Source organism: Coloeus monedula (genome assembly GCF_965178545.1).
Source record: "Coloeus monedula genome assembly, chromosome: 21".
Lineage (NCBI taxonomy): Eukaryota > Metazoa > Chordata > Aves > Passeriformes > Corvidae > Coloeus > Coloeus monedula.
In genome coordinates this window covers 10,055,192-10,079,857 of record NC_138801.1, presented here as the reverse complement: position 1 = coordinate 10,079,857, position 24,666 = coordinate 10,055,192, and the positions used below count along the sequence as shown (strand labels likewise).

Below are 24,666 nucleotides of genomic sequence, written 5' to 3'. Positions count from 1 at the left end.
CTGCTGCAGACCCTCCACAGGCAGCTGGAGAGGCAGGGCAAGGGGAGCAGGGCAGTGGGAGCGGAGTGGGAATGGGGCAGTAGCAGCAGGGCAATGGGAAAGGGGCAGTGGGAACGGGGTGGTGTGAGCAGGCAGTGGGAACGGGGCAGTAGGAACAGGCAGGTGTGCCCAGGAGGACACAGGGCCAGGGATTTAGGCTCCAGGCAGCCAGAGCTGCTGCAGGCTTGGAAGTGGGAGCCGCAGGAGGTGCAGCCACCACACTGCCCTCCTCGCCGGCACAGGCTGCCCGATCCCCGCCCCAAAAATCCAGTCTAATGTGCACCAGAGCAGTTTAACGCAGGAGGAGCTCCGTTCACCTCTGCGGAGAGCATCCACCCAGGTGAGAGCAGGGAGCGCAGCTGGAGGCTCCCCGGAGCAGGGTGGGGCACGACCTGGGTGCCCCGGCTCGGACAGCACCGCAGGGCTGCGGGGCTGCAGGGCTGCAGGGCTGCAGACTCAGGGCTGCAGGGCTGCCGGGCTGTGGGGCTGCAGGGCTGCAGGGCTGCAGTGTTGCATGGTTGCAGGTGCAGGGTTGCAGGGCTGCAGGGCTGCAGGCTCAGGGGTGCAAGGCTGCAGGGTTGCAGGCTCAGAGCTGCAGTGTTGCATGGTTGCAGGCTCAGGGCTGCAGTGTTGCAGGTCTGCAGGGCTGCAGGCTCAGGGCTGTAGTGTTGCAGGTCTGCAGGGCTGCAGGCTCAGGGCTGCAGTGTTGCAGGTCTGCAGGGCTGCAGGCTCAGGGCTGCAGTGTTGCAGGGCTGCAGGGCTGCAGGCTCAGAGCTGCACACACAGCGGCACTGTGAGCCCTCCTTCAGGGCACTGCTCACAGCAGCTCTACCAGGACACTGACAGTGTCACCACCTCCCTCGCACGTGCGGCAGAGGCAGCGGCCGTGCCCCTGACACGAGGATGGCTTTTCTTTATCGGGGATAGGGCGGGTCTGAACCCCCCTTCTTCTCCTGCACACAACTGTTGGCATCAGTCTCCGAGAGAGTTTGGATCACCTCTTGGACAGCAGCCCCATCCCAGCACCTGTAACCCCAGGAGGAGCTCTCACCAGCTGGGCAGGGACTCTGAGCCCAAAAAGTGCTCCAGGAAACAGCATCAGGGTGGCTTTTCAAGCAGCACCCAGAGCCCCAAGAAGCACCCAGAGGCAAGGCAGGGATGGAGCTGGTGGGGGCTCAGGGGGCAGGGCAGGGTGTGGGACCAGAGGCCACTCTCAGCACCATGCCAGTGTCACCCGGGGAGAACAGGAACAGCAGCACTTCCCATGAATGATCTCTGCACTGGCACCTCGTTTCCTACAACAGTGCAGCCAGGACCAGCTCTGCTCCGGGGGCTCAGGGAGCCCCCCAGACCCCTGGGCTTGCACAGGTCAGTCCCATGCAGAGCTCCCTCGGCACAGCCTCCACTGCTCCTCCTGCGTGGTGGGGTCACACCTCGCTGCTGACCACAGCTCTCGCATGAGATGGACCCCCACAGGGGCCAAAGCCCTGCGGGAGGCTGGTGGGGGCAGAGGGTCACACTGCTGCTGGCATCCCCTGCACACTGGGGACTCTGTGACCAGGGACTCTCCCCACTGCTGCTGTGAGCAGCCCCTCGCAAGCACAGACCCCCTCTGCACCTCTGCCACCACCAGTCCCAGCAGACAGCGGCTGCCCAGGCCATGGGACCTGCAGGATCTGGGTGCAGCGGTGGGAATGGTCACCCACGGCCCCAGCGCTGCTCTGGGTGACACGCCCCAGGTGCTCCCGCAGCTGCTGCCAGACCAGGGACCTTCCTGACCGCTCAGAAGGCAGCTTGGCCATGGTCATGGAGACAGGGACCACGTGCCAGGACATCTCCACCCCAGGAGCTCTCCCACCACCACGGCCGGCCATGGCTCACGTACCTTCCTGTGGCCGGAGAAGAGCAGCGTGAGCTGGTGGATGGAGCCGCCGTTTTTGACGAGCTCTTTCTTGAGGGTCCTGGGGGAGGGCAGTGCCCAGTGTGCGGCGGTGCCCTGGCTGTCGGAGCAGTTGAGGGTGGTGTCGGAGGTGAAGCAGTGGCCCTTGGCCTCCTGCAGGAGGCTGCCCTCGCTGTGGGTGCGGCGCCGCAGCGAGCCCTGCACGCTCAGGGTGTAGCCGGGCTGCCCGCCCGACGTCTCGATCATGCTGCTGCGCTTCAGCTCGTTCCTGTCCAGGTACTGCTCGTCGCTGTCCTCCTCCTCCTCGTCCTCCTCATCCTCGTCTTCCTCCTCGTCCTCCTCCTCGTCCTCGCCGTCCGTGGTGCTGCCCACCGGGCCCACCGGGTCCTGGCTGAAGGTGCTGTCGAGGCGCAGCTCGGGGATGACAAAGGCTGGCAGGGAGCTGGGCTGCTCCTCTCCCTTTGCGGTGGCCACTGGCTGCTTTTCCGCCAGGAGAGGAGCCTGGGTGGCTCCCAGAGCGTCCCAGGGCTTGGCCGGAGCCGCTGCCTTGGCAACCAGAGGGGCATCACCCACTGCTGCTGCCTTCCCATCTTCCGAGTGCATCTGCCCCGGCTTCTCGGCGTCCGTCTCCAGCATCTGCCAGAGGGGAAGATAAAGAGGGATGAAAGCAGAAGCACCCCAAATCTCTCTGGCCTCCTTCCTGAGGAGCCTTTCCCCTCCTAATACCCCACCTACAAGGCTGGCACCGATTTGTACCACCCTAGCAGTGCTCTAGTGGGGCAGGACGGCATCGTCCCCGTGTCCCCAGGTGGTGCCAGGTCACCCATTGCTCTGTCAACACCCAGCCCTGCTCCTGAGCCCTGGAACACCAGCTTCCCCCAGCTGGCAGGAGTGCGATGGTGGTGCTCAGCTCCCCCCTCCAGCACCCGGCAGCACCGGTGGGTTTTGAGGGTCCCCAGGGTGCCAGCTCGGCTCCAGGCGCAGCGGCAGAGCTGTAACAGCATCCTCACCCCGATGGCTCCGTGTCCCCTGGGAGCTGCTGCCCTGCAAGGATCTTCCCCAAGGGCTGCAGAGAAATCCAGCAGCTCGTCCAGCAGCTCTGGCCCCTCCTGCACCACGTTAGCAAATGCCGAAGGGAAGCGCCGGGCTCAGCCCATCCCTGGATTGTCCCAGCTCAGCCCGTGGCTCTGGGTAAGCCCTACAAAACCACAGCCATTCCTGCCAGCTCCTGTTGGGTTTTTAGCCCTTGGGGCTGGTTTTTCCAGGTTTCTTTGCAGCTGGAGAAGGCCTGAGCAAGCTCTGTCCTTTCAAAGAGAAAAGCCCAAGCAAAAAACTTCCAAGGCTGTTTTTGTGAGCAGGGGGATGAGCCCTCCCCTGCCAGTGTAGGGTCCTGTGTGATTTTTCTGTATAAGCCAAAGGGGCAAAACCAGCCCAGCAGGGAAAAAAGACCAAAGGAGAGAAAAATCCTCCCTTTAGGAAGTAATTCCCTCCTACGCACATCCTGGGCAGGGGCTGTTCCACAGGACCACCCCGAGCTAACAAGTCACCCAGAAAAGTCACTGTGTCCCCAGCTGAGATCCAAGCATTTGCACAAACCCAGCGGCAACCAGAAAGCTGGAGTTAACAAACACCCCCTCTGTATAAATTAAGTTGACTTCAGCTTCAAAAAGGGCAGCAGCCCCAGGAATGAACCCATCCAGCCTCACATCCCATCGGGAAGGGGCACCCATGGAGTGGACAGAGGTTGTGTCCCCCTGGAGGCCCCAGCCTGGGACAGCATCCCCTGGGACAGCCACCCTGCTGCTGGAGGGCATGGAGGTGACAACCACCCCTGCACATCCCCGGGCAGCTGTGAGCACATGTTGGGCTGCAGAAGCTGCTGTCACCGCCAGGAAACACCCGGGGCTGTGTGAGCCCCATGTGCACAGAGGGGACAGCACTGACACTGCCCAGCAGTAGCTGCCTGAGCTCAGGGGCAAAGAGCCAGGCAGGTTTCCAGGAAGGTGCCACAGCCAGCTGGGCAGGAGCCCACATGTGTCCAGCTGTGCCTTGTCCTGTTTTATCCCACCCAAAGGGCCCCTGTGACACCTGTAGCACAGAGACACCCAGCCTGACTCGCCCCAGCTGCAACTCAGCATCACCTGAACTCCCCCAGTGAGTCTGAAGACTAAAATTCAGAGACCACCATGTCCTTGGCCCCTTCACGACATCGCCCCATCCATGAAACAACTGGATTTAGTGTCAGGCACAAAGCAGATGATCCTTTCACCCCATCCTTGGGGCTGTTTCACTCCCCTCACAGTCATTCCTTGTAAGAAGGGAATGCTCCCAGCCTTGCCAGGCCAGGCTGCCATTGGCACCAGCGTGTGCCTCAGTGATGCTGCTGATGTTTTATTTGCAATCACTGTCATCATTATCTCATGAAATAATTAGAGGAAAAACCCACAAAGCCCTCGAGTCACTCCCCACAAAGCCCTCCCCCCAACGCTGCCGATCTGCCCAGTCCTTCTGCTCACATTGCTGGGTGCCTGCATCAGATAAGGTCCTAGAGGGAAATGAACAGGCTCCTTTAAAATGAGAGACGTTCGGGGATTAAATTAAATCCTTGCACTAATTCAATCAGAGCCTCTGCTGCTCTTCTCTGGCATGGAGGGGATGAGCAGCAGCCTCACCACAAGCAAGGGTTGGTTCCATCTCGGGCTGAGAGCATCACCAGGGCTGTGAAATCCTGTCTGCACAGGGCTGAGCTCTGCTCAACATCACCTGGGGTGGGGAGAGACAGGGGAGGAGAGGCAGCAATGCCATCACTGCTCCTGGCTGGAGGCACCAGGGACTTCATCAGCACGAAGCCAAGGCCACCTTGCTGCCCAAAGCTGACTTGGGACCTCAAGGATGGGGATGGGACCAGGTTTCACAGACTCACAGGATGGTTAGGGGTGGACGGGACCTTAAAGCTCATCCAGTCCCACCCCCTGCCATGGACAGGGACACCTTCCACTGTCCCAGGCTGCTCCAAGCCCCAGTGTCCAACCTGGCCTTGGGCACTGCCAGGGATCCAGGGGTAGCCACAGCTGCTCTGGGCACCCTGTGCCAGGGCCTGCCCACCCTCCCAGGGAACAATTCCTTCCCAAGATCCCATCCAGCCCTGCCCCCTGGCAGTGGGAAGCCATTCCCTGTGTCCTGTCCCTCCAGGCAGCAGTGGAGGCAGTGCTGAGGCTGTCTGAGCAGGGAGGTGCTGTCCTTCCACCTCACAGACGCACCCAACACATTCCATGCTCTCACTGCAGCAGCAGCTCAGGAGCCAGCAGCCAACATCTGGATCTCTCCATTCTCAATGCCTTGCTCTCACTGCTCTCAACATCTGGGTGTCCCTGTTCTCCATGTGCAGCTTTCCCTTTTTTCACCATCTGCATCTTTCCCTGCACTCCACAAGTTGCTCTTCCCATTCCCAGCATCTGGATTTCCCTGTCTGGATCCAGGCAGGTCAAGGGACTGTGGAGTTTTATTCCATCCTCCCTGGAGGATCTCACACTTCACTGTTTCAGTCTCTCTCAGACTGAGAGGTCAAAGCAGCATTTCCTGAGAAGGGGAAGAGAAAGCAGAAGCAAGAGCTGCCTCCAAACCCCAGGATGGCTCTCTGGGGTCATTTTAGGGAAGGAGGATGATGGGTCTGAGACCAGAGCAAGAGAGTTCCTAAGAATTATCTCCTCATTCAACAAGTGTCAACACACTCCAAAAAAAGCCAACACTGCCCTGCCTGCTCCAACATCCTCAAACCTTGCACCTATTACCCACTTCCTGGGTTCTCTGTGCCTTCAAGGATCACTCCCTGACCCAAAAAATTAAGGGTTTTTTCAAGGTTTTTTAAGTTTTATTGAAACCAAGGCATGGCAGAAGTACTGCAAACCCTCTGCTCCTTGGTCTGTACCTCGAGCAGCTTTTTCCCAGTTGCTCTCACAACCAGGACTGTTCCAGTTGACCAGCAGAGAAAATTCCAGCAACTGTCAGCACAACATCGACTTCTCCAGCATTTCTTTAAATAATATGGCCTTGCTGGTGGCCCACAGCTAGGACTTCCAGCTGGGAAAACCCCAGCCATGGAGACAGCACAGCTGGGAGCTGCAGCCTGCCCTGCCCTTGCCCTGGTGCTGCCAGCCCTCCCACTGCCAGGAGTGGCATTCCCTGAAATCCCCAGCTCAGGGAGGTCAGGGATTGTTTTGAGGCTCTCAGCTTCTCATTTCAAAGCCTCTGCTCTTCTCAGTCATGGAGCCACCGTGGCTCAAGGAATGCCTGGCCATGGGAACATCTAATTGAGTCTCCCCTGGCTCCTGATGGGGATGCTCGAGTTTTGTCTTTCTTTTGTGGTGATGCTGAGGAAGAGGAGGCAAAACACAGCTCAGAGAGCTGCCCTGCACCCAGGTACCTCCTCAGCCAAACTCGGGGATTGGGAAAAGCAGGGAAGTCCCTGCAAGCCTGTTGGACATGGATGTGAGCAGGAGAGCAAGGGATGTGCTGCTGCAGCTGTGCTCTCACCCAGGAGGAGCAAATGGACGTCCTGGGATGCTGCAGGAGGAGCTGATCTTGTGGCTGTCCCAGACCATGGCAGCGCCATGCTCTGTGTGTCCCATGGGAGAACCTCTCTGGCTCCTGCTGCCCTTCAAAGGGCCTTTGCTCCAAGGTGCCTCGCCTGTCCCCAAAAGCATTTAACTCCATGGGAATGAGACCAACTCTCTCTCCAGGGTTATTTTGGGAGAGATGCAGACAGCAGTGGGTTCCCTGTGCTGGAGGCAACATCCCACCCCACAGCAGAGGGGTTGCAGGGAAAAGAGCACCTACATCATCCAGGGCCCCATCAACCTTTCCAAAGTAGGTTTTTCCTAAAGCAGAAGGGAAATATTTTACAATTCCGGTTCTTAGCATGGGACAAACTGTGCCCAGATGCACCAGATCAGTTTCATAACTCTGAAATGCTGCTGGTGATGAGCACCTCAGGATTTTAAAAGTGACAACAAAGAACCAAGGAAGCTCACAGCTCCAGGGAACAGCATCTAATGCACAGCATGGATGAGGGGAAGAAAGCAAAGCCAGGAGTGCAAAGCAGAACTACCAAAACCTGAGAAAATCTTCATGGGAGTCATTGTGAAAGTGCTCACGAGGAGCACTCCCCGAGCTCTGCTCCTCACCCTCTGCGGGGCCGGCCAGGGCCCGGGGCTGGCTGCACAGCCGGGTTTTCTACCCTCTCCCTGCTTCATTACTGCACAATGAATAATTGATCCCGAGCAATTAGTGTAACAGCAAAAGCAGCGCGGGTGTATCAGCCCGAACAGCAGGGCCAGCAGTGCCTGGGGCAGGGCGCTGAGGGTGGAAGCACAGATGGGACGCTGCGGGGGGAAATGTTTGTACCACCCCAAAAACCTGGCCGTGGGCTGCCTCAGAGCGCTGGCGGGAGAAGCCCTCACGAGGGAGGAAGCGATCCCGTGGTCCCCGCACAAATCCCGCTCCCCATCCCTGCATTCCCAGCGGGTCGCTGCCCACGGGGCTCTGCCCAGCCCCAGCCCTGCGCCGCTCCCGGGGCCGCTCCGCTCCCGAAACTCAGCGGGAAGGAGCCGACGCTTCTCCGAGGGCAGCAGCCCGGCCCGTGCCCGGGGAGAGGAGCCCGGCTGCGGGCTCAGCTTGCACCCCGCACCTCGGTGTCACCACCTGCTAAAGGTGCGGCCACCAACCCGGGACCAACCCTCGCCACGCCGTCACCGCCGCAGCTCCGGGCTGCCAGCCCCGACCCGCAGCTGCCCCGGCAGTCCCAGCTCCGGATCCCAACCCGTCCCCTGCCCGGTGCCCTCCATTCCCAGCGAGGCTCCGAGCGTGTCACGGCTGCAGATCCAGGCTGGACCTGCTGGTTGTTCCCCCGTGCCAGTCCAGGGAGGGTATCCAAAAGGCTGCAAAAGTCCTGGAGCAGAAAACCCACACTGTGGGCACATTGCAATGCTGGTCCCACAGCAGGAGCCAGCTGGTGCCGACGGCACAGCCGTGCACAGCCCAAATTTGAGAGGCAACCTCGAAACGTCCCCGCCGCTACAAATGCCCCTGCGCTCCTCCCGGGTGCTCCTCACCAACCCTCAAGCCCAGCCTGGTGCCAAATGAGCTGTGCAGGAGCCACAGGTCTCCCAGGAGAGAGCAGGGCCGGGAGCGGAGCAAGTGCCTCGGATCCCCAAGGACATCAGCGCCCCTGACGCCCGGTGCCTCTGCCTCAGCCTGAGCCGGATCCTGCCCAGCGAAGGGTCCGGCCTTCAGGCCGCAATCTTTGCGAGTAAAACCTACCAAATGCGGGCTCTCAGCTGCATCCCCCGGGCCGAGCGAGCGGCATCTCCCCCGGCAGCCCCGGCCCCGCCATGTGCCCGCGGCGGCGCTCGGCTGCTGCTGGCGCAGCGCTCTGGCTCTGCCCCCGCCGTTATTAATGTCCGTGTCAAGCGGCGGCTGAAACCGCCCCAGCCTCTCCCAGGCACGGCTCCCTCGTGCCCCTCGTGCTATTTATGGCTCTGCCGGCTCTCCCTGGAGGTGCTGTTACCTGCTGACAGCAGCGGACGGCCGCCGTGCCCTGAGGAAGGGCCTGCATCACCCTGAGAGCCGCCGCGCTCCCCTTCTGCTGCCCTGTCCTGCCCCCGAGCGACACCGAGCGCAGAGATCCCGGTGCTTCCTGCTTAATGAAACTCTGCTGCAAGTTCGCTGTTTGTGGGGTTTTCCCCCCAACTGTTTTCGGTGGCGAAGGGACACCTCTGAAGTGGGGGATGCTCTGCAATGGGGCGCTTTGCCCTTTGCATCCCAATCTCTGTGAGCGGCTCGACCCCAATGGGCAGGGACAGGGATAATAAACAGGCAGGATGGTGGACAGTGTCCATCCAGGGGACAGCCCACGCATGACCATCTGCTCCTCATCTTCTCCTGCAAGGCCAGTGCCCTCTCGTGACAGCCCCGTGCACACCGGGCTGGGGACGTGACTGGGCATTTCTCCTCCTGAGATTACACTTCACTGACCAAGGCAGGCAAGTTGTCCTGACGGCTCCAGAGAGAGAGCACAGTGAGGGGTGTGTGCACAGCCACTCTCAGACACGTGCTGGTTTTATCTGCCCCACAGCCACCGTTCACTGACGGGTCCTCGCTGTGCTCAGCTCTCCTCCAGCACAGACTTCGGGCACACACATGTCCCCGTGCTCCGGCCAACTGCAGCCCCGTGAATGCTCCTGCGATGGAGCAGAGGACCTGTGCTGCCTGCTCTGCCTCACAGGCAGCCACAGCTTTGCAGTGGCACAGGAAATGTGGGAGCTCCCTGGTCTCACTGGACACCCTCTGTCACCACGGACAGCAGTGACATGGCACAGTCACCGCCACAGCTGTGCTTGGCTCCCATCCTGCCTGTGCTGGTGAAGGGAGCTGGGCCTGCTGGGGCTTGTGCCTGTTCCCTCCCCGAGGCCACCTGGGTGGCTGCAGGTCTGTGGGACACAGGATGTCACCACACTGGGGGTACCTGGATGTCCCTGAGACTTAGAGCACCCCCAGCCTGAGGGTCCCTAGCCCCTCTCAGTCAGGAATGACCCAGCCACCACCCAAACCTGCCCGTACCCACTGCTCTGTGCCCATTGTGATGGGGATACAGCTCCTGAGCCGGGCTCCAGCTGCTGCCTGCAGCCTCATCACCGCAGGGTGAATGCCGGGGGACCCAGAGCTGTGAGATGATGTCTGGGTCATAAATATCCCTGGCAGTAAAAATCCAGAGTGGTGGGAAAGGGGGAGGAAGGAGCAGATCCTGTCACTGCCATTCAGCCCACAACCCTCAGCACCCTTTCCCTTCGGTGCTGCTCAGAGGGGGAATCTCTGCAGCATTATGGGCTGGGGCAGAGCTCTGTCCCCTGGGAGGGATGAGGGAGGTGACATCCAGAGCCTGATGCACTCAGCCACTGCAGATCCACTGGGAAGAACTCATCCCAACACCACTTACACAGGACCACGAGGTTGGTGCTGGAAGTTGCCCCTGCTGCCAGCAGAGATCACTGGAAGAAAACATCCACCGAGAGGAGAGGGCCTGGCAGAGCAGCTCTGCTGTCACTGCCTCCAACAGGGCTGTGGCCAGAGCCACACACAGGAGGGAGGAATCCCAAAAGGTCCCAAAACCAACACTGTTGGCTCCAAAGCCATGCACAGCCCTCCTGCAGTGGTGCTGGCAGTGCCCTGCTGCTCCAGCAGGAAGGTGCTCGTTCCAGGGCAGGACACCAAGCCTCGTGGAGGGCCAGGGGATGCCACAGGGGCAGGATGAAGCTGTGCCTATCAGTCCCACACCACTCTAGGCATCAATACCCAAAGGTCCCTGGAATTTTGAATAGGTCCTTTGACTCTGCAAAGATATCGGGGTTTGAGTAACTTTTGCAAGGAGTTACTTGAACTGGACTTCATTGGCTGCCCGACCACACACGCACAGCCCCTGCCATGCTGGGAGGGAAGAGGAGGAGCAGTCACCCGAGGCAGGAGGTGTTTGGGGACAAGGTTGGAGCAGGGCTCCAGCCTGGCAGGCTGCAACAAAGCACTTCCAGCACCTTCATTAAATCACAGCAGCGGTGGCTCGGAGCACTCAGTCTGTGCCTTTGACCACCCTGTGCAAATGATCTCACACCGCTCAACCCCCCCGGGCTGCCGGCGCCGCTCCTGCCGGCACTTTCCCTCTCACCAGCCCTTCTGGGGATTCCTTCCAGGGTTTAAAATTGCCTCTGGCCATGATGGAAGTGTTGGCGGCTGCTCCTGCCCGGCTCCAACCCCGAGCCCTCCTGCTCTGGTGGGCGGGGGGATGCGGGCTCGCTGGATGCAAGCTGGGAGAACGGGAATCACCCAGAGGAACGGGAATCGCCCAGAGGAACGGGAATCGATCACCCAGAGGAACGGGAAGCACCCAGAGGAACGGGAGCCGCTGTTTGGCTGGGAGAGCTCCGCTCTCCTCATGGCTCTGGAGCCCAGCTAAGCAAACGAACGAGCCCAGGGGAGCTGTGGCTCTCAGCTGGCCCATCTGCTCCACACCTCGGGCTCTGGGAGCCAGCTGGGAGCCCCCGGAGCCTCGGTGCCACCAGCAGCAGCACCAAGAACCTCCGGGCTGCGCAGAGAGGCCAGGTGGAGCCAGGGTTCAGTGACCCAGGGCTCAGGGGAGGTGACAAACAGATCCGTACGCCAGCTCAGCCCCACAGGCACATCCCAGCTTCCTGGGGCCTTGGATTGTGCCCTGGCAGTGAGGGCTGGAAGCCAACTGATGTGCAACTGTTCAGCCTGGGGAAGAGAAGGTTCTGGGGAGACCTTAGAGCCCCTTCCAGTGTCTAAAGGGGCTCCAAGGGAGCTGGAGAGGGACTTCGGATAAGGGCATGGAGTGACAGGACAAGGGGGAATGGCCTTAAGCTGAAGGAAGGCAGGGTTAAGTCAGATATTAGGACAAAATTCTTTACTACAGAGGTGAGGAGGCCCTGGCACAGGGTGCCCAGAGAAGCTGTGGCTGCCCCTGGATCCCTGGCAGTGCCCAAGGCCAGGTTGGATGGGGCTTGGAGCAGCCTGGGACAGTGGAAGGTGTCCCTGCCCATGGCAGGGGGTGGCACTGGATAATCTTAAAGATTCCTTCCGACCCGAACCAGTCTGTGGTTCCATGACTATTCCAGGAGGGACAGCTTCCTCCAGAGATTAGAGTGGACAGAGCTGAACTGGAGCCTCAGAGAGGAAGAGCGTCTCTGGTGCCACGGCCTCACAAATCCATGGAGCCTTTGGCTGTCCTCAGTAAGGAGTTTTCCCAGTCCAGGGCGAGCTGGGCTGTGCTCCCTGGTGTGGAACAGTGCAACAACACAGAGCTTTGGATTTGTGACCTGGCTGCACGTCCTGCCAGCTGATGCTTTAACCCTCACTGGGGCAGAATCACCCTCAAGGTTTCTCCCCTATTCGAGCCCCCTGACAGCACAAACAAGGTGCTGGAGGCTGTGGCCAGGGACAGGTTGGCTCTCCAGGGGCTGCTGTGATGTGCTCAGCCCTGCCCAGTCTCTTGTGTCGGTATCGTGGAAGGAAAGCAGTCTCTGGTGAAGATCCAGGTTTCCTGCCCCTTGGCCATGCCCTGCCCCACAGCAGCAGATCAGCAGGACGCCCTGGAGCAGAGCTGGCACAGATGGGGCAGCAGGTTCCCAGCCCAAAATGGAAAGACTTTGGCCAAAAACAAATTAAGAAAATACGAAATCCTCCCCTCCTTCCCCATCGAAGAGCTGATCACACTCTGACTGAACTGCTGTGAGTGAAGCACCTGCTCAGAGGGACAAGGAGGAATGGGGTTGGCCACAACCTTGTCCCCAAGTGTTTGTCACAGCCACCCCAGGGCCAGTAGCCCCTTGACCGTGCAAGGAAGGCCCGGGAGATACCCCAGTGTAAGGAAAGGGAGTTGCTGGGGCAGGGAGGTGCCGAGGAGCAGGGATTGTGGAGGGACAACAGGGTGGGTACCTGGGACAAGGAAGAGGAGGCAGGAGATGGGACAGGAGAGGGGTGACCCACACTGACCCATCCGCAGCTGCAGGTGCCCGGGGAGCAGGGCTGTCCCCGCACCCCCCGGAGCCCTCCCGCCCCACCGGCCCTGGTTCCAATCAGCCCTCGGTCACACACTGTTTGCTTTTGCTGACAGCTCATTTACTCGCACTTGTCAAGCACGTTGTAAATAAGTGAGAGAAACAGCCTTGCCCTTCCTGACCACAGGGACGGCCAGGAAGGGGCCGGCCGGTCCCCCCCGGCCGCGCACCCACCGGCCGCTCATTCCCAGCACCGGAGCCAGCGCTGCCAGGAAGGGCCAGGGTCATCCACGCCTGCTCACAGCCGTGGCACAGGGGACGGCAGCCAGGGTTGGGGCAGTGCTGAGCATCCACCACCTCCCTCGGGAAACAAGGGGAGCACCCGTCCTGGACTCCCAAAGTCCACGCCACCGAGTGTCCGTAATTATTTAGCTTAAGGATAATCTGCATCTTTCAGATACAGCCAGCCATCATCTCCGAGGTAATCTCAGGTCACGGAGCCAGAAGGGAAGAGTAATCAGCCGTTCTGAGTGTGGAAGACACAAAGAAAGAAGCAGTGAGAATCAGATGGTGGCAGCAGGTCCATTACACGCAGGGGGTTGTGCTGGGAATCTTTTCCCTGGCAGCCAAAGCAGCTGGAGCAGCTCCAGCCCCTGTGCCTTGCCTTGTCCCTGCTCTGCAGTTTGCCTTCTCTTCAGTCAGGCTGAAGCACCCCAAGCTGGTGCAGCAACTTGAGGGTGGCAGCACTGATGGTCAGCACCCGGCCCGGGGAGGCTGCCCTGTTAACTCAGTTAATGCTCAAAGCTGCTCCTCTCTAATCACATTGCCATGGCTGCGGTTCCTGGCAGCCCCAGCCAACCTCCAGGCTCCACACAGCCCCAGTGGGGAAGGTTTGCTGCCAAGCTGGCTCACCCTGGACGTGTTTTACAGGCACAGGGCAGGGAGCAGCATCCCGGAGCAGACCCGGACACACAAGAGGGGGGAAGGCTCTGCAGATGGAGAAAATATCCATAGAGTAATTCCTGGGAGCTGCTGCAGCTGCCAGCGTGGGCTCAGGGAAGTTCAGCCAAGTCTTAGAGCGGCAGCAGAGAAGCCCCACTTGCACCACATCTCCTGGACACTGGGGGTAGAGAGAGGGACCACAACAACAGCCACGTTATCCCTGGAGCTCCTCCTGCACTGACTCTGGCAGGAAAAGCCCACTGGGAGCAGGGCTGGACTATCACAGCTGCATCCCTCGTGGATTTCTCTTCCTCCATCTCCAGAAGCAGATGCTGCATTCACCATGTGCTCAAATCCCCCAGAAAACGGCAGCTTTGCTCCAAACCCAGCTGCTCTGAAAGCAGCAGTGCCAACACAGCCCCTGCAGGGATCATCCCCCAGCCTGACACCATCCTCCCTAGAGACACTGCCAGAGGCACTGCCAGAGGCAGTGACAGCTCTGCAGAGCCCTGTCCCTGAGCCAAGGCACCTTCCTGCCCTTACTGCTGCCCTGCCCAGGCAAAGCTCAGGGGGGCCTTGAAACACAGGAGGTACCATCCCAAAGCCCCAAACCTGTCTGATTTCTGTGCAGGCTGAAGGTTGCCACTGGTGGCAGCCATGGAGGCTCCTGAGGAGCTGCTCTCTGCTCGGACAGTGTCCCTTTCCCTGGCTCCAGCACGGAGCTGGCACATGGCACAGCTCTGCCTGGCACCGAGGCTGTGCTGGCCCTTCTCTCCCACCCCACAGCAAAGCCCACATCCCCTTGGCCAGACTGTGGCCACAGCAAAAAGCTGCCTCTTGCTGAGCTGGAGCAGTTCTGAAGGCTTTGCAAATCAGATTCCTGACCAGGCTGATATTTCCAGCTTAATTTGTCTGTTCGCAGAGCACAGACACTGGGTTTTTTCCCTAAATAGCCCTGGTATCAGATGCCCTGTAAGCAAAGCTAATGGATCAGTTCTCCCTTGCAAGAAGCAGATGATTTTCCCAGCTCCTACCTGCCTCTGCTCTGGCATCCCCAGAGAGGTCTGCCCTGGCAAACCAGCCTGGGCACAGCCCCAGCTGCAGCTCTCCCAGGTCAGGCTCCTGCCCAGCCCTGTGTGCCCACCCTGCCCCAAGCACCCTCACCTGTCCCCTTGGGAGCTCCTTCCCCACGCTGCTCCTTCTTGCATTTCACACCAAGTTTGCATTAAAATTGCATCCTGGGCACTTCACACCTTGCTGGGTATGGTGCTATAAACTCAATTTAAAGTGCCTGGTAGTTGCTGTCACGCTCCTTTTCTACCTCCTGGCCCCACACCCCACCAGCGGGATTTCCATCAGTTTTGGCAAGCCAAGACAAACCCCCTTTGTCACAGCTTTGGAGGGCCCATGCTGGCTCTGCACAGCACCCAAAGAACACCCTCTTGGCTATTGAGGCACAGAAAAGCCTTTGAAAGAGATGTGATGTCTTCTGGAATGCTTTTTCACCTGTCCAGCGGCCAGACTCCTTCCACAACTCGGCGAGCAGATGCTCCAGGGCTTTGCTCTGAGCAGATGCTCCAGGGCTTTGCTCTGAGCAGAGCCCCACGTCCTGCCATGAACAGTCTGGGCTGGGGAGGGCAAACAGCACCATCCCCTGAAAGCCCAAACAGCCCAGAGCTCCTGTCATGATGGAGAGCCACCAAGATGCCCCTTTTCAGGACCTGTTAGAGATACTCAGGTTGGAAATGTCCCTGCACAGCTTCACCCTGGATGATCTCCAGCCCGTGGTGGGATCGCACCCAGCCTAGCACAGAGCCCCTGGCAGCATCCAGCTCCATCCCGTGGATTCCAACAGGGCCCCCATGCCTGGGCACGGAGTTGTGCCAGTCAGATGCACCACAGGACAGCAGGAGCCGCGGCTGAGCGCTGTCACCTCCATGAATCAGCTGCCCGGAGCCGCTCGCAGAGTGGGAGGTTTGGCTGGTAACGAGGTTCTCAGGCTTTGTGCGCTGCTGTTGCTATTTTAGTCCGCCTGAAACGTGCAGGAAAAGGAATCCAGAGGCTCTGTCTCCTGCGGAGATGTTTGTGCTGACCCAGTTTGGGAGGCTGCAGAGCCAGAGCTGCATCTCCCTGCTCCAGGACCGGCCAGTGAGGCTCCGGCTGTGCCGCGGCTCCAAGGACGAGTCACCTGCCCCGGAGCCAGCCCGGCCAGGCACCCACACACGGACAGTGACGTGGGGCAGGAGCTGCTCCACCACCCTGTACCAGCCAAGGGAGGGATCCGGGGGTTTTACCCCCGAAATCCCCATCTGCAGCACTTAAAGCTCTTCAAACACTCAGCACAGGGGTTTCTCTTCTCCCAGAGCAGCATCACCCACCAACAACTCAAACCTCACCCCCAGACACAATATGACCCAGCAGAGACTGCCGCTGGCCCAGACAGCTCCGTGGGGTAGCCCCAGCCCCAGAGGAGGCAGATGAGGGTGTTCTCTCCACCCACGCAGGGCAGGCGTGTGTGACAGTGCCTCAAAGCCCTCCACACACATTTCTCTGCCAGAGCTGCTGAGACAGCGCTCCCGGGCCAGGCTGGAGCTCCTCCGTGTGGGAAAAGTGCTGGGGCTGCCTCGCTGAGCATGACAAAAAGCACTCTCCAAATGACCCCTCTGTGCTTTGAGGACATCTGTGGGGTCAGGATCAAACACCTGAGCTCACCTAAGTGCACAGAAGGGGTAAATCTCTGCCCCGCTACTCCCCTGACCTCGGCCTTTAAATCAGCACCCAGAGATCACAGCTTGAACCTCTCCTCCTGCTTTCAGTCCTGCCCCAGAGCCGAGCTCTCGGAGCAGGCTGGCCACGGGGGTTGTACAGCCTCAGCAACCCAAATATCCAAATGCAGAGGCTGGGAGGTGTCAGCCCAGCCTGCCTCGGCTCCAGCCAGCGGATGCAAACACAGCCAATGCTCCCCAGGCAGGGCAGGAAGCTGCAGGCGCAGCAGTGCCTGAATACAAACTCACTCCTCACCTGGCAAACAAAGAGCCTCCTGCACAGCCCTCCTGGCAGGAGCATCACTGAGCAAAGCCCCGCTCTGCCATGCTCCAGGCAGGAATTTCCAGCTCCCGCGTGGGTCTCTTACCTTGCTCTCCGTAGGAGCTGCTGCTGGATGTTGCTGCTTGGTGATGTTCTCAGCCAGACACCAGCAGATCCTCTTCTTCTGCTCCTGGGAGTAAGCCTCCAAACTTAATAAGCACTCCGACTTCTGACGTAAAGGAAACACAGGCAGGGAGAAGGTCATTAGCCGTGTGTCGCAGGCCCTGCCTGGCTTTGCAAACTCCTTGCTCCCTACACACCACAGCACATGAGGGGACACCTCACACACCTGTCCTACACCCTGGGCACGGGAAAGTAAAAGAGACTGGAAATCAGCTCCCTCCAGACAGGGAGTGGTGCTGGGGAGCTGGGTTTGCTTCCAGGAGCAGGAGTGGAGCAGCACGGGCAGAGCGCAGGGGGCCCTGCACCCTGTGCCACTGCGGTGGAAATGTGTCTATGAAACCCATTCCGAGGGTGGAAATTGCTCTTTGCCATATGCAAACACTAATGAGGCACCAGAGCATGAACTGGTGAGAACAAGAGCCTTTGGGCTGGGTGGATCCAGGAAGAAGAGCTCAGGGAAGCTCCAGAGCAGCGTCCCCGTCCTGCTCCTCACTTAACACCAGGGTGAATTTGGGGATGAAGCTCCAGAGCAGCGTCCCCGTCCTGCTCCTCACTTAACACCAGGGTGAATTTGGGGATGAAGCTCCAGCTCTGGTCACACACTGCCTGAGAGCAACATGCAGCAAGGAAGGAATTAAGAGAAATTATGGGAAGCCATCCCAACTGAACCCACCTCCTCTTGCTGCACATGTCCTTTGTGGTACAGCCCTGTTCCTCTTGCACAGGTTTTCTTTGGGCCAAATCTCACTCACTTACGGAACTGTCTGACCAAGTTCTCTCAGCAGCTGCCTCCCAGCCCTTCAACTGCTTCTCTCTCATGCTAAAAATTAAGCATTATAACATCTGCTGCCTGCTGGGATTTTGCATGTTTCACTTTAAAAAGGGTCCAGAAATGCCCAAGGTTGGATCATCTCCTTAAGTGGCCAGATGGGAAGAGGAAAAAAAAATAAAAGCAGAACTTTAGGACAGACCGCAAAGAAAGGAAAAAGAGTCTTTCACTAAGGGTCATAAAAAGGGCCTTTTCTTTCCCCCTAGAATTTCCTTCCAGAAGGGCAGGTCCCCAATAGCTGTTTTTCCCAGAAAGGTCAGAGAGAACCTGCAGCTTTGTGACTCCAGAGACACAACACAGCCAGAAGGGGAAATGCTCTTTAGTCACACCATTTAAATCACTGTTTGCATTGGATGGGAATTATTCACGTTTCATCCAAAATCCCCTGAAGTGGTAAATAAACCAAGCTCCTGGGAAAGACAGCTCTGGTTCAGTCCTTTGCCCCTACAAGGAGACTTCCATGAAGGAGAAAGTTTGAGCTTTCCTGTGCCTTGTCCCCACACTTATTCCTACAGGCCTAAGCACTGAAAATTCCTGCTCGGGCTTCCTGAGCACAGTCAGAATGAACAGAGGTTTGGGATTCAGGGACACAGGGTGGTGGGCTCCCTCTTCTCCCACAGATCCTGTGATCCAGTGATGCTCTGAGCATCTCTGGAGTGTGACAGTGCTCTTTCCCATCCCAGATGTCCCAGTCCCTCCCAGCCTCACACCAGCAGGTCACCAGGCTGGAGCACTGTGACACCCTAAGAAGTCGTTCCCACTTTCAGAGTAGAGGATGAGCACCCATTTGCTGGAATGAAAATCCAGGCTGGCATTTCCCTGCCCCACTCTTGTGGTCAGAAGAGAATGAAGCAAGAACTCAGCAAAGCCTCAAAGCCATCAGGGCAGCTGTGAGGAGCCCACCCTGATGCTGTACCTGCTGCACACTCCCAGCCCTGCCAGGCTCCCCTGGCGGGAGGCTCAAAGCAATTCCAAGGACATCCCGTGTCCCCTTGCTGTGACAGACACAGAGCTCACCTGGCCCTGCCCTGAGCCCCTCGCTGATTCAATTAACAGCCCATCTCTTTGATTGAATTCAGCACAGATGCTCAGCTCCCGCTGGCTGCTGAGAGCAAAGCGCCCCTCTCCTCCCCCTCAGCTGCTGCAGGCTCCCTGACCTCGGCCACAGGGAATGTCACAGCCAGGAGAGAAGATCTCCCTCTGCTCCAGAAGTCAGGGAAAGGCAACCACCCCAATGTGTATCCCAGGGATTGCAGGCAAGGCTGAGGGGGGACGTGAACAGCCAAAATTACATCTATCCAACCTGTACATATTTGACCATCACTTTTATTCCTTCATGGTGCCATTTAACTTCTCCAACGTACATTTCCCAAGGAAAGAGCTCTGGTTTTCCCTCTTCCATTAACCTGCTCTCCCAAAAACTTTCACCTGGATTGGGGAAAGCCCAGCCCACACAGGCTGAGCACCCACAGCTGCCTCCAAACCAAGGCAAAGTCTTTTGGGATGCAGCCAGATGAAGGGCTGGGTGTTATTTGGGACCAAGCTCGTGGTACGTGTCCCTGGAACCTGGTGGTCCATGCTGGGCACCGAGCTGCCCACACAGGGGAGGCTGGGCAGGGGGGACAGGGAGCTGCCCCACGAGCTGGGCACAGCCTCCCTGCTATTGTTTTCCTTCAGGGAGGCTGCTGCTGGGCCTGCCAATGTTTACAGAGAGAAAACAGGGTTTAATCTCCCGGTGCTGGGAAAGGAGGATGCAGATGGCGTGAAGGGGGTGTTTGCCACCAGATAAAGGCAGCGACTGAAGTGGCTGCCAGTGGCTTTCTGCCTGCCTTGCCCCAGTGACAAACATGTTATTGCAGGTGCTGTGTGCTGAGCTCAGGGGCTGCTGGTGAGCCCACGGCTCCAGGGCAGCACCAGCGTGAGACCCCCCACCCTGCCCATGGGAGAGCAGGAAAACACAGCAGGTATTGCAGAGAATGACCCAAACCTACCAACACCAGCCCCAAACAGGCCCTGCTACAGCCAAGGATTATCTGCAGGAAAAGGTTCCTTCTGCTCCATGGGAACAGCTCCCCCAGGCTGAGACCCAACCCCACAGCAGCCAGCTGAGAGGTCTGGCCAAGCAGAGCTCCTGGCTACCCCAGCACACACCACACAGGGAGGGCCTGTGGGCTCTGTAGCCCATAAATCATGTGAGGAGCTCCCAGAGAATGACAGCATCACAGGAGGAGCCCCCAGACCCTACACACCGAGACCCCTCAGTGCAGACATCCCCTGCTTGCAGGGCCCAGCACACACGTGGGGCTCTGTGTGACACTGCCAAGCTGAGAAATCACAGGAACAACGAGCCAGACTCAATCTGACACCTCTGGTGCCCTGAGCTCAGTGCCCAGCAGAGCCCAGGGCTGTTCTCTCACCGCTGTCTCCGCTGGCTGTGTCAGGGACACATTTCCAGGGTGAGAGGGAGGGGTCCTGTCACAGAATCACAGAATGGTTTGGTTTGGAAGGGACCTTAAGGCTCATCCAGTTCCATCCAGTCCAGGGGCAGGGACAGCTTCCACTATCCCAGGCTGCTCCAACCTGGCCTTGGACATTTCCAGGGATGGGGCAGCCACAGCTGCGCTGGGCAATCTCCTGCCACAGATGCAGGGATGCACTTGTGCTCCTTCCCGGGCTCCTCTCTGCACAGGGTTTGTGGCAGGGTGGTTTGGGGTCAGGGCTCCCAGCCCAGCCCTGCCAGCCCCTGGCCTCCAGCGCTCCGGGTGTTGGTCCGTGGCCAAAGCAGCAGAGATCCCAGAGGGGAAGTACCTCGGAAACTGCTCCAGACTACAATGGCTCCAAATCACGGAGCAAACCTTCCCAAGGAGAAACAGCCAGCCCTGGGAATATCCTGTGCACAAAACACGGGCAGCTGCTGCCTGCTGACTTCATGCACCACCAACCCAGGGCTGGTGAGAAAGTTCTGTTTGCTCCCATGCTGGGGGGGAATGGGGGGACCACGGCTCTTCCTGTGGCTTTTGGACTGCTGGGCACACTGGTGACGCCCATAAAAAAAACCCTGGCAGTAACAGCAGAGCCCTGCTAGAGCTGGGATGCCCAAAAGGTGCCAGGGGTGCTGCAGGGGAGGATGTGCATGGAGATAACACGGGCAGGACACAGCAATCTCTGCGGGGCTCTGCTGTGGGGCTTGGTTTTGGGAGCACTGATGATGGCACAGCCTGGGGGATGCCCAGAGGGACCTGGAAGTGTTCAAGGCCAGGTTGGACAGGACCCTGATCTAGGGAGTGGCATCCTGGCCATGGCAGGGGTGGAACAAGATGAGCTTTAAGGTCCCTTCCAACCCAAACCATTCTGTGATTCCGTGGCTCTCTCTTAAACCTCTTGGAGGAAAAGCCAGCCTGAAGAACCTTTTCCACCCACTGTGGAGCAGCCAGTGAGGACACAGGGCTGTTTTCCCAGGCCAGGCAGTTGTCCCTAAGTGGCTCATCAGGTAAAAGCCTTCAGAGGAATCCCTGAGGGGAGCCAGGCACAGAGCTCCTGCTGCAAACAGAGAGCAGGGCCAGCACCTTCCAGCTCTGCAAACATCCTTTCCTCTCCTGGAAGAGGAAAACAGCTCAGAGCTGAGGCCCCAGCAACACCAAGCTTACCCAGCTCACCCAGCACAGCCCCAGAGATTCCCATGCCTCTTCCCTGGCACAGCCCCATGGACAGCGAGCTCCAGCCTCTGCAAACAGCCCCAGGACCATCTGAAATCATCAGCCCGTGGCATCTGGGCCTTTTTAAAATCTCTCCAGCACTGTGACTGCACCATATCAACTCTTCTTTTTGCCAACATCTGGGAAATGTGACCCCAAAATTAAAGCTGGGGGGGGAAACCCCCATGTTTTTTGGTTATCTCAACACTCAGGTTCAGGCTGAGCTGTGTAAAGATGCACAAAACCAGGAAAGCTGAGTGTCTCTGTTTATCTGTTCCTCCAGATGGGACACGAGCACTCCCTGCTCTGCCTGAAGAGCCCTGAACTGGGAGCTGGCAGTGCCCAGGAGCTGCCCTGTGCCCCTGCTCTGGGTGATGCCAGCCTGGGGCTTCTGCTACCAGTGTCACTCAACATCTGACCCAGGTAACCCCCCTGGGCAGAGGAGGTGAAGCCCAGGGTCTGTTTGCATAGAGCAGCAGCCTGGCCACCAACCCCAGAGCCACAGCCATGGGCACTCCAGCTCCAGGGACATCCCCGAGACAGCTTGGACCAGGGGAACATTTCAGCTACAGCTGGAATTTGGGGCGGCCGTGGGGATGCTGGGTAGGGCAGTTCAGGAACGCCTCAGCCTCTGGGGCACTTGGGTTCATGGCACAGCACCCTCCAGAAGGGCTTTCCCGAATGCTGGCATTGCTCTAACGGTGTCTCACAGCTCCTGCAGCTTGGACTGCTCAGCACCACGCAGGGAAATCCAGGGGCTGGGACCTGATGTCCTTTGGAGGGAGGAAAATGGAAAGCTCTGTTCAGGAAAGAGTTAAGCTGCTGCTGTGAGTGTGACATGGCAGAGGGACTCAGTGTCCAGCTCTCACGTGAGCTGGGTGACTCAAGGCTTGGGGAACCTCTCGGCACCCCAGAAATGAGCCACGGAGGAAACAAAGGAAATGTCAGAGAGCAGGGAAGGATTCTCCATCTGAGAACATCTCCTGGCCAGCAGCAGCAGAATGGCCGAAGCAAAGGGAGTCCCCCCTTCCACTGAACAGGACTGGAGCAGAGAGAACACACTTCTGTTCTCTCAGAATATGCATGTCACAGAACTGGGGAGGGCAAGGAGTCTCCAGGCTGTCTCTACCTGAAGTGCAGTGCCCACTCCCCCACAGCCCAGGGGATCCTTCCCCCCATGCAGGACAAGCCCATCGGACAAATTACAGCCACAAATCTCACAAACACCATCTCTTGTCCTTTTGTGAATGAGAGGAAGTTGAGGTACAATTCCAACAGAGCACACAGCCCATTTCCCAGACAAAGGCTCATCTCCACTCCCTTCTCCCATCCTACAGCTCCTCACTAAACAAATTCCTCTCAGCTGTTCCCTTGCTCTCATAGATTTGATGACAGCCCCTGCCCAGCCCTTTTGCCCTCTTCCCTATCACCAAACCATCTGCCCAAGACAGTGCCCAAAATGCTCCTTGCAAACTCTCCTGCTGACATGTCCAAAACAGCCAACTCCAGAATTACCCAGGTGTACAGTATCTGCCAGGCCCCAGAGTGCCCCTGAGACGTGTCCTCTGTGCCATCAGTAAATTGTTTTTCCCAACATTCAGCTTTGCTGTTTGGAGACAGGAACCTGGGCTCTCCCTGACATCTCCCTTTGGACAATGCCACATCCCAAAGGGCATTCAGTGAGCAGTGCTGACTCCCAGCAGGAGCAGAGAACACTCTGGGGAATGAATGCTCCTACGGAATGAGCTGGGACCAGGATGGAGTGAAGCACATTTAGAGAGGCTACAGCACTGCTGTGATCCATTTGTTCAAAGTACTCCCTTGGCAGCAGCTGAGACACAGCCTGAGGGTGGGAACAGGAGCAGTGCCCACAGGGACCCTCTGCAGGGTGCAGGGGTGTGTCCACACAGAGCCAGGCTGTGGCTGCCCCATCCCTGCAAGCGTCCAAGGGATAGTGAGTGGCATCCTTGGCCATGGCTGGGTGGGACAAGATGATCTTTAAAGTCCCTTCCAACCCAAACCTGTCTGGGATTCTATGATGGGGCAAGGTGGGGGACAGTGGCATTCCTCTGGCACTTGTCCAGAGGCTCTCCCATGCAGTCAGGAGGGGCATCTCCAAGGCCAAGCCAGCTCAGGCACAGATTCACAGCATTAATTCGCTCAGCTCTGGATGGGTTGCTCACCACAGCAGCACAAGGAGCTGCTACTGGAAGGATTTTCTGTTCATCACATCATCTGTCTGCAGATGAAAACTTTCAGAGGAAAAAAAAAAAAGATCAAATTTGCCAGAGCTTTTCAAAGGAAAAACTTACAGAGCTGTTTGGTTTTGAGTCGATTTGGTCTGAATATGTTGGGTTCGAATCAAACACTTGTAACAATGCATTAAACCCCTGACCTGCAGTTTCCTCTCAGCAGGATATTTCCGGAGCAGGGAAGGGTGTGAATACAATCCTGGACCACGCTCACAGCTCCACATGGCTCCCTGTGAGGCTGCCCATTTCCTTCTGACAGGTTTTACACATCCCACGAGGTGTGTGTGTCCTGCAGGGGATGGGGTGGGATGGGGAAAATGGGGCTGAACTCCCACACCCCAAATCCTGTGGGGTGCAGAAATATGGGTCCACATTGAATCCCAGAATCCCAGACTGGTCTGGGTTGGAAGGGACCTTAAAGCCCATCCAGTGCCACCCCTGCCATGGGCAGGGACACCTTCCACTGTCCCAGGCTGCTCCCAGCCCCATCCAACACTTGGGCACTGCCAGGGATGGGGCAGCCACAGCTTCTCTGGGCACCCTGTGCCAGTTCCACCTATTGCAGTGCTCAAATCAGCCACAGAAGCTGTTGTCACCACAGGCAGGGTCTGTCCAACTTTAAACTGTGCTCTTCATATTTAAAATCCTGAAAGGAAAGATGCCCAGGCCAGGTCTCGATGCACTGGCAGGACTTTTCCACATAGCAGCTGGCAAATAGAAAAGTTAGAGCAGCTGTAATGGCCATAAGCTACAACCCAAGGAGTTCCACCCAACATGAGGAAGAAATTCTTTCCATGAGGATGGCAGAGCTCTGGAACAGCTGCCCAGGGAGGGTGTGGAGTCTCCTTCTCTGGAAACATTCCAAACCCACCTGGACACGTTCCTGTGTCACCTGCTCCGGGTGACCGTGCCGTGGCAGGGGGCTGGACTGGATGATCTCCAGAGGTCCCTTCCAACCCCACCTGTTCTGGGATTCTGTGATTCCAGCTATGCCCAGCATTCCTGAGATCAAAAGGTACCACCTTCCCTTCCAAAGCCCTGGCTCGTGTCACAGCTGCCCCTCAGAAGGAACAAAACCCCCAAAAGGGGCAGCTCAGTGCAGAACCTCCCTCTACGTTTGCAGTCTTTCCAATCCCATTCTACATTTAGCCTTTTCAGGATGCCAAGTGCCCCCCAGAACCGGGTCCATCTGCACTCAGGATCTCCAAACCCTGCAATTCACAGCTTGGAGAGG

General features: G+C 58.3%; 1 protein-coding gene across 1 annotated transcript in view; it reads right to left on the bottom strand.

Annotated features, from left to right (window-relative positions):
* RGS3 (regulator of G protein signaling 3) overlaps positions 1-24,666 on the bottom strand; it is a 55,125-nt gene that overhangs the window by 8,284 nt on the left and 22,175 nt on the right. Inside the window, exons 10-11 of the mRNA XM_082295401.1 lie at positions 16,580-16,702; positions 1,925-2,575 (exon numbers count right to left, since the gene is read on the bottom strand). Of these exons, the coding sequence (XP_082151527.1) occupies positions 1,925-2,575; positions 16,580-16,702 (774 nt within the window). The remainder of the gene's footprint in view (positions 1-1,924; positions 2,576-16,579; positions 16,703-24,666) is intronic.